At 41.5% G+C, this 16,044-nt stretch overlaps 3 protein-coding genes and 1 long non-coding RNA gene across 5 annotated transcripts in view, besides 2 other annotated features; 2 read left to right on the top strand and 2 right to left on the bottom strand.

Annotated features, from left to right (window-relative positions):
• Positions 1 to 4,240, bottom strand: part of Oct-TyrR (Octopamine-Tyramine receptor) — a 30,277-nt gene extending 26,037 nt beyond the window's left edge. For both annotated transcript variants that reach the window (NM_079695.4, NM_001170023.2), the window contains exon 1: positions 3,678 to 4,240. The gene's annotated coding sequence lies outside the window, so the exon portion shown is untranslated. The remainder of the gene's footprint in view (positions 1 to 3,677) is intronic.
• Positions 2,091 to 2,422: a mobile genetic element.
• A 4,361-nt stretch (positions 4,241 to 8,601) lies between the features above and the next one.
• Positions 8,602 to 9,274, bottom strand: lncRNA:CR44687 (long non-coding RNA:CR44687). The gene has a single exon (NR_125037.1). It is a non-coding gene; the product is annotated as a long non-coding RNA:CR44687 (long non-coding RNA).
• Positions 9,275 to 9,472: 198 nt separating this feature from the next.
• Positions 9,473 to 9,790, top strand: CG43392 (uncharacterized protein). Its single transcript, NM_001259949.2, has one exon. The coding sequence runs from the start codon at positions 9,515 to 9,517 to the stop codon at positions 9,737 to 9,739; it is 225 nt and encodes a 74-aa protein (NP_001246878.1). The 5' UTR covers positions 9,473 to 9,514; the 3' UTR covers positions 9,740 to 9,790.
• Positions 9,791 to 10,479: 689 nt separating this feature from the next.
• Positions 10,480 to 10,533: a mobile genetic element.
• A 384-nt stretch (positions 10,534 to 10,917) lies between these two features.
• Positions 10,918 to 13,013, top strand: CG7140 (uncharacterized protein). Its single transcript, NM_141119.2, has one exon. The coding sequence runs from the start codon at positions 11,062 to 11,064 to the stop codon at positions 12,661 to 12,663; it is 1,602 nt and encodes a 533-aa protein (NP_649376.3). The 5' UTR covers positions 10,918 to 11,061; the 3' UTR covers positions 12,664 to 13,013.
• Positions 13,014 to 16,044: the final 3,031 nt, after the last annotated feature.

The following is a 16,044-nucleotide window of genomic DNA, read 5'->3' as shown; positions in this document are numbered from 1 at the left end:
ATGCTGTTGCGGCGCAATATAAGTTATATTTAAACTTTAATCTTAAATGTAAACACAAAATTCGTAGTTTCCTTAAACTATCTCTAACTATACTTGGTTATTATAATCTATAAACTAATAACTAAAACTAATAATGGTTCTTAAATTAATAGCGAAATATAATATTATTTTCTATTAATATGTTCTGTATGTTTTGCGTTTTTTTTAGAACATCTAAAATAATTATATAGTCCACGCATAACAATCTTCCCTGTACCTCATTTCGCAATAATGTATAAGCATCATCTTCTGTTATATTTGCACAGACACACGAGTTCTAAAGCAGAAATTAAAATCTTAGCACAGAAAATTATGCACATTGAGTCGACAGAACCAGCTTAAACTGACGAAAACTTCAGGGTCTAATTGAAGAGCCCGCACATGAATTGGATGATTAATGAATGGAAAGTGTGTCGTAATTAGCATATTATGCAAATCAGGGAAACCAGCAGAAAAACTGACCAGAAAGCTTCTGTTTTCGGAAAAACGGAGCCGGAGGTCTTGTCAGTCGGCTTGTGTTTTCAATTAGCATGGTGCTTTCTTAGCCCTCATAGGTAGGCTTTGTGGTAGAAAAATTTGAAGAGTTCCTGCAGCTGCTAATTTGTATCTCCGTTGCGGTTGAGTGGGCAGAGTCTAACCGAATCCAACGAACTATCCATCCGATCCTGCTCAGTGACGGCGGCACGTACTGTTGCCCAGGAAGAAGTCAGTTGAGAACCCAGAACCGCATTCCTGGCCGGCTTTGGCATATCCCATTATTATGCAAACCGCTGCGCGAACTTTCCTTTACAGTGTTTTACTTTTCTTTGCTCCGCCTTCGAATGCTGCGAGTATTTTTTGGCTCTTAAAATAATTTTCATCACGCCCGCTGATTGATTGATTGGTGGATGAATGTCCCCAGCGCCTTCCGGAGCATTCAATTAAGCGAATGCATTTAAATCTATATGCATCGGGAAGGCAGATTGAATGGAAAGCCAGAAATTATGCATGCCAAATGAAAATACCGAATTGAAATGATTTCCTCTTGATCGAGTTCATTGTTATTGTGTTCGTTAAGAGATTATAATGGCATTTTGTGCCATGGAGGCAGCTTTCCGAACCAATTAGGGGGCACTTCAACGGGTCCACGAGGCGTATGCGTTATGGAAACGAAATTACCGCACTTAGTTGAATAGTTATTTGGGGCGCATACTTGGCATATACTAAATAAATACTCACTTGGCCTGTGAATGCCCTTAAAAACAAACTCTATTGTTTCTGTGCGGCAGCGGGGCGTATACGTAATTTAAAATAAGAAGTTAATGAATGGGCTCGGATATTTATTAGCAGAACGATTGAGGCCCAGCGTGTCCCGAGCTCCCCGTGGAAAGCACAAGCAGACTTATTCATTAAATCACTGGGCATATTAGTGCAGATGAGCCCAAGCAACTTTCAACTTAATTTGTATATTTAATTATTTTTCAATTACCATTTTAATTGATTTATGCGACAACATCATTTACAATTCCGCTGCCATGTCGCAACGTTTCGTATCGGGGTTTAATGTGTCATTTCAATTCGGTGGCCAAACATCTTCGGGTGGACAGCGTAAATCATTTCCAATTTAATTGAAAAGATTAAAACATTAAAAATATCAATATTTCATTGATTTCATTGCCATGCTTAACTACATTAATTTTGATTCCTCCCTTCCAATTTTCTTTAATGTATTTTTTGCGGCTATATTAAAGGAGAATAAAACAGCACATAATTTCAATCAGATAGGAACCCACTGATTCTGTGCATAAAGATAAATTAATCTGTTTAAGCCATATGCCCACGTTATTTTCCTAAGTACCCGTACCCAAGAGATTTCTGTGATTTATCGATTAGGATCTTTGAACAATTTTTACACCAATTATTCGTGGAGTAAGAGGGCATAATAGATGTGTTTATGTTTATGTAACAGGTAGAATGAATCGAATATATAAAAGTAGAGAACTTCTAAATATTACTTTTACGACCACAATTTTACAAAATATTTTGCTTTTTTTAATTTTAATATTTGACTGGCCACGCCCACTGTATATCCCAAAGCTGTCACGCCCACACTTTTAAAAATGTTAAAATTTTGTTCATTTTTATATTTGACTTGTATATTTCTATCAATATGCCAAAAACCTCTTAGCCACTGTCCCGAAACTGTCACGCCCTCACTTTTAAAATTGTTTTTATTTTTTTTCCATTTTTATATTTGTCATTCCGACTTCTTTCGATATGCCACGTCCCTCTAACGCCCACAAACCGCTAAAACTGTCACATCCCCAATTATGAAACATTTGTATCGATATGCCAAAACGGGTATCAGATAGTCGAGGAAATCGACTATAGTTCCTCCCTTCTTCCAATTTAAATTATTCATATTTTCTGTTTGAATAACTTTCAAATATTTTGCAAAGATTTCTTTAAAATGTGGAAAGACAAATAAATTCAACAAGACCTTAAAGAGTTTCTCGCTGCCTTGGCAGACAAGCAACAAAATACAAAGTTGTGAATTATTAAAAACGCTTTTAGAGTTGTTCGAGTCCTGAACCGTCTTTTACTAAACGATGCCGGGTTGTAGGTGAGGTGCAGGTCACATGTTCATATACGTTGTTCATATTTATTGTACTTGTATATTTATGTACAGCAACATATGCACGTGGATTCGTATCAGTGTCAAAGTCTTATTGAAATTTTCATGAGGCGGCAGTCCGAGCAGATAATGTGGCCTTCCTTTTGATTAGATTTTATGTAAATACTTTCTGGGCAACGAACCCCAAAGATGGAGCACCGCGCTCGGGGGTGAAAGAGCGGCTGGAAGGAGCAACCGCAGACCGGAAAAATCAAATAAATATATAATCATGAGGTTGGCGCGAAAGTTAGCCGCGCTTTTTAAATTGGTATAAATGCGGCACGCTTTGGGACAAAAGCACTCGCTGGGTCGCAGACACCGGGGGCGTATAGCCTGGATTTTCGCCATGCGATTGTGCTAAGTCTGTTACTTAAAAGCTGCAATATGAAATAAAATAATAATCATGCTTACGCTGTTGAGTTCGCAGCCTCACAAAAAGATTCCGGCACCCGCAGAACCGCCTTTTTCGCAAGACGTTTTAGGTGGCACGCACTCGGGAGCTGTGCCGTTTAATTAATTAAAGGTGTTCAAATAACACACGGCGTGGCACTTGGGAAACCTAAATTCTTCTTCCCTAATACACACATGCTCTTTTTTGGCATTCCCAGTGTGGATTGCCCTTTTTCCTTGGCATAGGTAATGGGCGAAGTTTGTTTTTTGGGATTACGGAAGAATGCGAGCAAGGAAAATTTGTGGGAGATTTAAAAATCTGATTTCTTAGGTTCTGTCTTTAATAAAAGTGGATGCTTTGAAGAATATTGATTGATTTTTAATTGTAATGTGCTTCCGAACTTGATAAAGGTTCAAAGAAGAAACATACATAAAATAAAATTTTGTTCAGTTTGTGGGTCTATATTATTACTACTTGACGCCCATCCAATAAGCAATAAGCATTATATTTTTAAATAAATAGCAGTTACTTGTCACTTCTTATAAAATGTTTTAAATATCCTAAATCCGCGTTAAAGCTGGTGTTTTGCCTTACCTGCTTTTATCAGTTATTAATTTTTGGTCAAGCCTTACGGCTTTCTTTTAGTTTTTCTGCAACTGCCACAACACCTTGCACCTCGTCTATGGTCTGTCGCTTTGAGTTGCAATGACCGTAAACATTTTGTGGCACATTTCATTTGAATATGCCTGAGTGGACTGCAAGTTATAATTGTTGGCAATTTATTTATTACACAAGAACGAATTCTGTTAATTGGTTTGGCCCGTCGTTAGCAAAGCTCATTTTCAAAATTTCGTTTTGGTTTCGGTCGCTTTGCCACGCCAACGGAGCCCAGGAAACTTTTTCACCAGAACTTTACGGTTCGCCCTCTTTTCCTGTGCGTAATGAATTGATGAAGATCGAGAGACAATCGAATCGAATCGAATTCAATTTGCGTTGCCTGCGTCGGAAAGTTGTTGTTGGCTGGCAAATTGTCACTTAAACTTTGCGGGAATCTCTGAGCTGCCAGCTTCTAATACCGCATCACGAAAGATGGAAGAGCTCGTATATATCAACGCCGCCTGCTTCCGCCACTCGCGTCCACACCCAACGCCAATTCGCACGGAACTGAAGGCGAGCGGTCCATCCTTAAACTTTAGCCACCCGCAACAGTTCGCCTCTTGGTCGGCTCCCCTTTTCGGCCGGGCCGAAACAATTCGGGTCGGAACGAGTGGTCCGCGTCGGCAAAGCAGGGCAACGCCGCTCTCTTAACGATTTTCTCTTAGTTGCCAAACTGTTGATTCAGCACGTTCCCAAAATACGTACTACACTCTGAACGCATCAAAAACGCATTAAAATCATTCACATTTCCCTCTGATTTGTGTGATCTAATGACATATTTATTGTATATAATATAGATTATGTTAAGGGAAGAAGGACTTTCAATTAAATAAAAAAATTTATTCGATAGCTAAAGATTCTTACACATGTAATTGCGTTCAAAACGTGAACACAGTTAAATTGAAATTGTAATCACATCGGACACCGACAATCCAGTAGGTAAAAACTAAAATGTTGCTTAAATAAAATTAAAGCCGTACAAGTGTCTTAAAAAGTAATAGCTTTACGCCTCTAAATACGACATCATTCTTCCCGCTGCAAACTGAGAATTTCGAACTCGTTTCTTCACTTTCACTTCATGACGCACTTTCGCTCTGTGTCCTTTGAAAATGGCATTTACATGGAGAATCGTGCCAAGGAGACAGCTGCAAGAAGTGACAATTCGCATCAGAGATTCATAGCAGGATGATGAGTACGAGAAGAAGGGCTGTGGTTATTCGCACACTCCGTTTTGCAATGACACAATAATTTTCTGTAGCTCCTGCTGCTCCGGTTATTGTTCTTGCAGCTTGAGCTGGCTGCAGGCAGGAAACTCAATTATCTTGAAGCATGAGTCTGAAAAAGATGAGCAGTTCGCCTGGATTATTTCAAAGCTGCAACCCTTTGGCCAGCCGGTTGTAGTCTAGGTCCCAGTTGTTGTGGGTCACCTCGCGCTGAGCTATGTTGACCGCACCTCCTCCCTGCTGATGTCAATTAAAGTTTCAGAAATTGCATGTCGCAGCAAATTATCCTGCACACAGGCACACATGCACACATTGGAAACAGCTACAGTGTTTATGCCATCAACTTTTTACGCATTTTTTGTTAAGGAAAACAAGTCAGGTGTAAAATACTCTTCCCTATTACTTCTGACGACTGCAAATTAATATATGTTCTACTGGTTCTACTGGTTAACTACCAGATTAATAATTTAAATAATTTATACCCAAACATCCAGACCAAATAGGTCATGAATTTAGGCTATGTCCCATAAGGGCGAAGTGATTTGAATTGATGAATTTGAACTAATTGTGAAGCCTCATGGCATAATTGTAGTAAGGGACAAAAAGTAAATAACTAACTTTGCGAGAGTTCCTGCCGAATAATAAAGCCAAGTGGGCCCTTAGCAGATGAACAGGCGGAGTAGGGACCGTTTTTCACCATAAACATTGGCAGTCCGTTAGAGCATGTCCAACACATTTAAGTGTGTGATTCACATGGTGCTAGCTGTTTGGCAGACAAAGCTTCGACTCACCTTAAAAACACACTTACAAAAGTCTGTGTTTACGGGCCAGGAAAATTTGCATACCCTTCTCACATGGAAACAAATGCGAAATGGAAAATTAAAGTAGCAGTCGCTCTTTGGGAACCCCAAAGTACATACTCTTTCAAAGAACACATATATTGTGACAAAAAACTCTTTTGAGCATGCAGTTTTATATGAAACTTTCAGATGCCTAGATAAATATTTTTGTGCTAAAACTAACTAAAATTTGTATACAATCTTCAAATCCAGCATTTCAAAATCAAGTCCATAACTTCTCTAAATGTCTGCGTAGTTCTGATTTCAGTGAATCCAGTGTTTTATTAATAGTTCACTGGTTACCAGAGAAGAATTTATGTTGAACCCGGAAACAATTTCATTAATTTGACCCGAATGGAAAATCCACAAATTATTTCACATTTCACTTTGACTGTCAACCCCCAACAAATAATAATTTATCTTCGAGCGCAAAAAATGGAAAATGAAAAGTTGCAAATTACAATGCCTCGGATCGATAGTTGGCCAATATACAGTGTGCATATGCATTCTATATCCCCGTGCGGATATATCCAGTATCTTGTCCCAGCTTAACTATTGTTGCCATCCGATTGTGTTTGTAGTTGTTTATGGCACAAATGAATTGGCATCTTTCGAATACTTTTGGTTTGGCTGCCCTGCGGAGGATTTCCACGCTCTCCCTTTCCTTTCCTTCTGCCAGTCCATTTCCATTTCCGACTTTTCCCGGTGCCGCTCTTTTTCACTGCATAATCGCCAGAGATGTTTGCCGGTTTGTTTGCTATTCTGTTTTCGGGCTCGCCTATGTGTTGGTATGTATCTGTGTGCGCGTTCTGGCAATGCATTGAACCAGAAATATGTAGATATGCCAATGAGTTCCTTTCCTTCTGGGCCCTCTTTGTGTGCCATTTGCCGTTTGTGGGAGCGTAGCGCCTAAAAGGGGCCACCAGTTTCTGTCCAAAGCAGTGGGGACACTTTCCACTTTCCATACGAGTTAGAGTATGGTAGATTTCTTCTTACTAAATTATTTAATTTCACGCCCCTATCGATTTATACTAACCTTACCCAACAATTTACCTGTCAAGTCTACTGAGGGTCCATCATTTCACGGAATTACTGCTGAAATTGCTCACAACATTGCGTTCAAAGGTCAACTGTACATTAGGAGATGGCCAACAGTCAACAGTGAAGGTTGGAATTTCGATTACTTTCGAGGTAAAATAATATAGCACTGGCACACCCCTTGATGTACATTTAAATAGCCCAACTACTTAGTTAATTTCGTAAACGCTCTGCCCTTTACAAATGGAGATATCGCAGTGCCAACAAATCTTGATTCATTTGATGAATGTGGATCCAACGATTCCGCTTTTGTGGCTGCGGAATCCCGTAAAAGATTAGCCACAAGAATGTCGGGAGTCGATCCTGCGGCTTCCTTTAATTATGCGAACAGGGATTTTTTCGACTCTCTTCTTTTGTACGGCTTGTGGCTCGTGGCCCACAAAACTCTGAAGTTGATGGCAGTTCGTTTAAGGAATGCCATTTGGCCTGAACGCAATAAAACAATTTAATTAAATTTTATGTGATCCCAGAGAGAGCAAATGAAAGCGAATAAAGCACAATAATCTCGTGGCAGATGGCACATATTCTGGGCACCCAGACCGCCCTTGGATTTTGCCTATCTTTATGAGGCAATTATGAGCTTAATGGTGTGTCTAAGTCAAAGTCTTCTCCCTATCACATTCACCCGCCCCATGTCTTTTCAATTTGCCACAAACTGTCACACATCATCGGGAGAGAAAGTCCCTTCCCGCCTGATCTGTTCCATGGGTCGTTTAAAAACTTTGGCTTTAAGCAACTGTTTGTCGAATATTTCAGCCCACCCTAGCTCCTCTACGTTTCTGATTTATGCATGTGTTTAAAATGCTTAGCTCAGGCTCGTCCGCGTCTCACAAGTCCCAGCCACTTTGGCTAGGGCTTCCATCCGGAGCTCTTCCTGTTTTGGGCTCATTGACCACTATTCTGTTTGTGTTTATGTTCTGGCCTAGAAATTTCCTTTGTTTGCTGATTGAAATTGACTTTCAAGGGGCGCCAGTTGGACTACTGAACTAAGGAGCCGCAGTGAATTGAGGTATGGCACATCTTCTTGCTGTGTCATTGAAAAGGTCAAGAAGCCATGGTTGATGTGCCGGATTCGAGATGATTCAACTCATTTGTCTGTTATGAATTTATGCGTATCACTCATATTTAAAAAGGTGACCAATGCCGAAATTTGACATCATTGGTCGATTGGTCTGTTGTTAACTTTATTTTTTATAAAAAACCAGATCATTACTATTTACAAATATATATATGTAAATACAATTTTTCCGTTAAGAAAAACATTGACTAAATGAAGAAATAAAATTTAATTGACAACAAGAAATTACACCAACCAGAGCATCAGCAAGAAACATGCGGATTAGATTGTATAATTAAATTCGTTTCTGTTATCCTTATTACTTAACTTGATTTTGCCAGCTATTAGAGTCCGTGCACTTGGCAATTATTATTTGTGTCGAACGCACTTCATTCGGAATCAATCACAAGGACACCTGTATATTGAATGGGACTTATCTTATTCAAATGTTAGTATCTGTCCTTATTCGGTTGCAAATCCAAGCTTACTTGACCAATGGCCGAACATGATTATGGGAATATAACAAGCATACGCCAAGTGTAATTGGAATGGCTGTTGGATGTGGATAGTACTCGTAAGCCGTTTTTGCAAGGGGATTGTGAATTCCAAGGATACTCGGGGTTAGTTCATAAACAACGCCAATTAACAGCGGTAACAGCCTCCTCTTTCAGCTCAAGATGTCAAATACGAGAAGCTTTACTGCCATATCCTGGCAACCAATCTCTGCACTACTCCTTCCATATTGATTGCTCAGAGTTTGACAGGCACGTATAAACACAGGAAAATCAGTTCGGTCAAAAAGTGGAGGGAAATACAAAAAGTTCAAGTTGAATTAGTCCCGATTTCGATTCGTGCGGCACGTTTCTTCGGTTTTTTTTCTTTAACGCGTTTCTATTTCTTATTTGTTTTACTAATTTCTTGCGGAGTCAAGAAAAAAGGATTTAAATTAAATCTAAATTCATTACATTACTTGGTGAAAAAACGCCGGCACAACGTTTATTTATAGGCAATAAGATATGGGCATTTATGTAATTTTGAAATTTATTATTATTAAAAACATTGTGATGCCACAAAGGACCCTTGATTTCAGTTAGAAGTTTAATATGCAGGAAACATTTGTGACCATATAAATGTCCGTCTGCCCGTCTAGTCTCTCAGTTTTAAAGCTTTTCGCATAACTCTTTCCTCTATTCCTATAAGTCGTAACCTACGTAATACGACAATAACAAATTTTGGTTTTAACTTGAATAAAATGGGACTACAATATCAATTACAGCTAGACAGCTTTGATTTTTAATTAATCTTCGACCTGCCGATTTGTCTTCCGTTTGAAAATTGTGGTTTTAATGTGGTTCAGACTTCATCCCGAATGTAAAACACTTATGGGAATAAATTAAATTATCTGGTTAAAAGAAGTTGAAAGCATTAAAAACCGTAAGGTACCATGAAATGTCAGCAGCCTAATAGATTTAGCTCCACCCAATTACATAGCGAGCAGTTAATACATGTGCCGCGATCGTGAATATGAGCTCTTAGACACTCTGGATTTGCTGCGCTATGAAGATCTCCCTGGTTCACTTTTGCATCATCACGCTGGTGCTGCTGGTTTGCTGCTTCACTGTAGAAGTATCAATGTCGAAGACAAAAAAGTGTAAGCCCCCTCTTAAGTTGGCGCCTAAAAAAAATAAATGCCTTAAAGTAAAGCCGAAGAAGAAGCCAGATGGTGCCACAGGATCTACTCCAGCAGCAGGCGCGGAGGCGACAACTGCAGCTCCTACCTAAGAGATCGAACTTTAAAGGTCCATCATGAACCAATAAACGGGAGCAGAATAGAATATTCTTCGCGACTTTTACTTTATATTTTCGTAAAAGGGTTTTCCCATTTGATAGATGGATTTTTATTGCGGTTCTTCGGATAGCAAATTAAAAAGGCCCGTCCATTGCGTCATCAAAGCATCATTCCAGTATCCGGGTGGATAAGGCATAAGGAAGGATATCCTAAGGATAAGGAATCGAAATAGGATCCCACTCATATTATCTGCTCCTGGTCTCACATGTGTGGCACGCAAGGAAATCGAAATGCCACTGCAGTTCGGCTCCCTTGGGTCGCTCGCTTGCACTTCTACTGTGGATTAGGGAATTTGAATTGATTAAATTTGAATTGCAGGGCAAGAAAGGACTGCTGCACATCTCGGATGCGTTTATGGGAACTTGAGGCTTATTGCCACCCAATCTGGGATCCCAGCAGTTTGTCCTGTTCAGCAGCCTTCCGAGCTTAAAGCCCCTTTCTGGATTGGTGGTCTGACCTGTTGACTAAAAATATTTTATTTTTGCTGCTAGGACAAGCGTTTAGGTCGCAGAAAAGATTTTAGCCTAAATCCTTATGTGGAACTTATCTATTTATACAAAAAAAATGTTGAAAATCTGAAATGCAATTCTTAAAAATGTATATAAATGTACGGAAAAGTTTGATCGAATTCCTATTATTGTAAGACAGCTTCGTTGTTTATCAGTCTAACACGAGAGAAAACGCTTCAAACGGGCTCCTCGACTATCGGATACCCGTTACTCAACTAAAGAAAGAGTGCGGGAGGTAGAGGTATGCTATAGATAAAGAATAAAATAGATGGAAATAATATGAAGTGATTGATGTAATTTACACCAATCTAAAACGCAATATTACGCAATAGAGAAGGCTATTAGGGAACGGGTATTTTAGAGTTGGGTCTTTACATTGAGTTTGTTCTTATGGAACTAATTTTATTATATTTTACAGATTGGTCTTCCATATTTGCTAAAATATCCAGAAAATTTTTTATTTGAATGATTTTACTCACAAGGTAAAAACGGATTAAACCCCTCCAAAGTCAAAATCACGAGCAACAAGTGTGAAAAACTGAACATGATTTAATAAATATCCAATTAAAAACTATTATTTAAATAAAACAAATGTGTGATTTGCGATTTTTGCCTCAGTCTATACCTCCATGCAATATCTATCACTAATCTTTTTTAAATTACAACTATTTATTCTTGGCCAAAATTTGACGTTACCTTGCTTTCTTTTATTCTCTCAAAATTATACTTCAATTAAATTACCCGAAATGATTTCCATGGACCCCCACAATGAGGAGGCGTATTCCATCGTGGTCTTCGGAGCCTCAGGCGGATTGGCCAAAAAGAAGGTGTTTCCGGCGCTTTGGGCTCTCTTCCGGGAGAATCGGCTGCCCCAGGGCACCAAAATATTTACTTTCACCCGGTCCCCGCTGCAGACGAAGACGTACCGGTTGCAGATTCTTCCCTATATGGAGCTGGACAAGCATCGGGACCCCAAGAAGTACAACCTCTTTTGGACGACCGTGCACTGTGTGCAGGGCGAGTACGACAAGCCGGAGAACTACGTGGCACTCACGGAGGCGATGGTACACCAGGAGACAAAGCACAATCAGGTGCGCGCGAATCGAATCTTCTACCTGGCGCTGCCACCGATCGTTTTCGATCAGGTGACCCTCAATGTCAGTCGAAAATGCAGCTCGACCACGGGATGGAACCGCATAATAGTGGAGAAGCCCTTCGCGCGGGACGACATCTCCTACAAGGCCTTTCAAACCTCGCTGTGCAACTGCTTCCGGGAGTCGCAGATTTACCTGATGGACCACCTCCTCAGCCGGCAGGTGATGCAGAACTTCTTTGCGCTGCGCTACTCAAACCACTTGTGGGCCGAGACCCTGAACCACCGCCACGTGGCGGCGGTGATGATATCCATAAAGTGTGAGCTGCCGGTGTCGGTGAATCGGGCAGACTACTTTAATCAGTTTGGCATTATTCGCGACCTGATGACCAACCACATGATCCAGATGCTGGCCATGCTGGCTATGGATCAGCCGTACGCCAACACTGCTGACGACCTGCGTGCCGAACGGCTGAAGGTTCTTCGCCAGGTGCTAACTCCCAACATAGGCGACGTCGTCTTGGCTCAATACCGCAACAACCGGCGGGAGACTGACCCCGCGAAGTGCGGCTACACGGAGCACACCTACATCCCGAAGGACTCCTTTACGCCCACATTCGCTCTGGTGGTGCTGCACATCAACAACCGCCGTTGGACCGGGGTACCCTTCATTCTCAGAGCGGGAAAAGCCTTGAACGACACCAAGTCGGAGGTGCGTATCCAGTACAAGCCGGTGGACTGCGACACCTTCCACAGCGACAGTACTGACATTCGTAACGAGCTAGTCCTGAGATCCTTCCCCACGGAAGAGGTCTTTATGCGCATGCGCCTCAAGCGGCAGGGCGAGGATATCTGCCTTCGGGAGAGCGAGATCAACCTGCGAGTGGATGATCGGGGACCGAAGGGACTCCAAGGACTGCCCGGCTACCTGCTCAACGTGTTTCAAGGCGACCAGACGCTCTTCATGCGCTCCGATGAGCAGTGCGAGATTTGGCGCATATTCTCCCCCGTTCTCGCCACCATCGATTCGGATCGTCCCCGCCCGTTGCACTATGACTTTGGATCACGGGGTCCTTTGCTGGCCTATCGCAAGGCCGAGCGCGCTGGCTTCGTATTCTTCGCCACGGACGAGTGGCATCAGAGCGAAGAGACGTTAGAATACACGGTCAAGAATAGCAAGCAGCTAATCGGACCCCATACCGCCCTCAAGCCAGTAAGAGATCCTCGGTCCAAGAGGTCGAATTCCAATCCTTAGGCGTAGGGAGATAGTTAAAGCTTATACGAAAGTTTTTTAATTAAGCAAGTGCAGCCTGCTGTGTTGCACCAGTTGGCCACCACTTCACCTTGGCTGCCCAGTCTAACCCTTCACCGCTGTCCGTTCCATTCGGTTCTAATCCGTTCCGTGCCATTGTTGCCCATGTTGCCGGTGAGGATTTCGCCAAGAGGGGCGTAAACAACACGCAAGTCTTGGCCATTGTCCTTTGCAGATAGGGGTGAGATGCACTATAGTGTATGGGAACTACGTAATTCTCTATAAATTTATATCTACTTATATTTGTACATACAAAATTGTTTTCAGTTTAATAAAAATTTTATTTAAATTACATTTAATTTTGTTGTGTGCTGCTCATTCATTATTCATTAATTTTCATATTTCATAATTCATTAATTTTCTATACTTAAGTACAATTTTATCCGCTACGCTTATCATTATTCCGACATAGGGAAGAATAAAACCCAATTAAAACCGACTGATCTTGTAATGATGTTGTAAAAAGTGAAAGACTTCTGGTGCTAGGAATGTACATGTAAACCCAAAACGTCAATACACCAAACTTACTTTATACTCGTATTCAACATCCTTGCTTATTCAGAGGACTTCGTCCCGGGCAGTTGGTCAGCTGTTGTTCAACCGGCAACTTCTCGGTTTCGGAAAGTTTCCAATAACTATATAGCAGTTGATGAAAAAAGTACACACACATTAATACCAAACTACGGTGGAAAAGAGTTTGCAATAGGAAGGAAAGTTACTCTGATTTCTTAAGCACAACTTTGGCTAAGAAACTTTGAACTGCTCAATCACCAGTCTATGACTTCTTGTTTACCGCGTAATCTTTAGTGTGGTCACTTGCTCCTCATGATGGCGTTGATGCCGCGCTGATTCAGCAAATGTCGAATGTAAATCGGCTTCGAAAGTGCGATGGCAGCACATTCAATTCGGGGAATGAAGTCTAATAAGCTAATGCATAAGTGGGTAAATTGCATTGTTATCTTTGTCGTGCGTTTGCTCAAAAGATTTTCCTGCCACGCCATCGCGAGAATATTTTGAGACCACTACCCCGTCTAGAATTTTCTTCGTCCTTGTTGATTTTCCATGGCCTTTGTGGGCCACCCATGCATATGCTTTGTGTTATTTTCCCTCCTATCAGCTCGTCTTCCACGTTTTTTTTGCCAGCTCCGCTCCCTTTGGCAGCCAAAAAGTCAAATAAAAAGATTTTCCTTTCCCCCAAAGATTTCGGCACTGCGTCTGGGCTATGAGAATCATTAAAAATAATATTGTCGCTTTCAATTGAGATTGACTTCGGAGTTTATTTATTTTATTTGCCATCCTCGTGCCGTTGGCGCTCCTTTCATATGGGACTTCTGCCGTTCTGGTTGGGCGCTTCTGATTGCCTATTTAATTTGCTATAAACATAAAGGGGACGAACGGGCATCGTGAACCGATGAAATTATTTTGTGCTTATTTCGAAAAAGTAAACAGGTTACCGAATTACCGCTGGTGCAACCATATCCGGATTTGATTTGCTCAGATCATCGTTGCGCAACCAAAGCCGCCAAACGAAAGGCGTACCTAATCGACCCTGGAAACTAAAATTCAGGACGAGAGCAATCTTGGTGAATCTCTGGCATGGAATGGCTCCCCTTCTCGTTCTCCGTACACACATATGACTGGCATCCTTCTACGTCCGCTTTGGGGTTTCGGAATCCACCATTTCACTTTTTAATACCCCACAAACAGGGGACCCAAACAAACACACCTGCGGGGAAGCCGGGCAGTGCAGGACGATAAAAAACGAGTCCTGGCAGCACACCTAGTGGCAAAAAGGATTTCGTGTTTGGAAACCGTAAAGTGAAATTAAAATGGCTCGGCAGTGCTGAGCTGACCAAAGTCCACCTTTGGAAGGGCGATTTCTAGAGCGTGGGCCATGGACGCAGTTGAGGTGGTAAAGCAAATGGCCAGCGCGCTTGCAAAACACGGGCAATCAAAAAATTGTAGTTAGTTGACCATCGACTCATCCTTCGACACGGTTCATCCACATCCCTCCCACTCGTGGGTGTTTCGTATGTCAGTGCCGCTATCTTTACGGCTTTTGCAACTGGTCCTCCAAAGAACCGATGGTCCGATGGTCCTGATCCTGACCAAGTTACAACCACCTCCGACGAGCGATTACAACCCGTGACACTCTACACAAGTTGTGGGCCAACATTTTGCGGTCTGGTTTGGAAGTGAAGTGAAGGAAAGGAAAGTACAGTAAAGGAAGGGAAAGATTCCCTGGTCAACATTTCAAATTGCTTAATTTAAAAGTGACTGGTAAAAAAGGAGCAACACGGAGTGATATAGGGTTGGGCAGTGGAGCGCAGGGATGTCGGTTTCTCGGGCGTGTGAAAAAATAGTTAGCTAAATGTTGACTAGCTCGGTAAAAGGGACTGTGGCTTTGGAGGTGTTTCTGGTTATGCAGCAGGTTTCGGTCTGCAACAAGCTCGTAATCAAAGCAAACGAATTGGGCAGATTTTCAACGCCTGTCTCGCCGAGGGATGTGTGATGAAAACACAGAAATATGCTGGTGCAACATGAAATAGATGCGGGTCTGATGACGGGATGAGTTGAGTTTCAGTTCGAATCGGACTGGAAGGGTGTGAAATAGTGGGATTAGAAAAGTGGAATCGTTGATGTGAGCCAGCAGAGGGGAAATGTGAGGAATGAAAACAGCATGAAAAGTAATTTGAAGAGAAAGCAATCTACTGCTTATGAAGAGTTTGCAATTGGGTTTCAGTTGCGGTTTGTGGAAGTGAAAATATCGCAATATGTGTCGGTCCTTGCATTTTTAAGTCAGTACGAATAATAGCGTTAGCCATAGGGAATGCAGATAGTTTGAATTTTGATGACCCAATATAATCAGTAGTTGGGATATTCCATTTTGGGAAATAATTAACGTTGTGTTGCTACTCTTGCCTCTTAGAACCTGCCCGAAGAATTCAACCTCTTACATATACGTATGCGTCTGAACAGGAGACGCAAAGAGAGCTTTCTAATTAAAAATATATTGCGATTAATTGATGATTGTCCTGGCCACTTTCATTGGCAGTTACTATCCTGGAACATGTACGGTGGCAACCGCCATCTTGGAGGCATTACCTTAAAGAGTTCAGCTGCTCTTTTAGATCCCGACGTCCTAATTCCATGTTGCACGTAAAAATGCGGTTTATAGTCCATGTGCACTTGCGACGACAACTCCTCTTTCCACGCTCATCAAAGTCTTCCGAATTGCTCTAGAAGGAAATGCGGATGCAGTGGACCTACACAGAGAGAAAAAATCCGTATGTCTGTTGGTGATGCTAATTTATAATATAAATA

Source organism: Drosophila melanogaster, chromosome 3L, assembly GCF_000001215.4.
Source record: "Drosophila melanogaster chromosome 3L".
In the NCBI taxonomy this organism is placed as follows: Eukaryota; Metazoa; Arthropoda; class Insecta; order Diptera; family Drosophilidae; genus Drosophila; species Drosophila melanogaster.
Note: the sequence above shows the minus strand (reverse complement) of the source record. Positions and strands in the feature narration are given on the sequence as shown.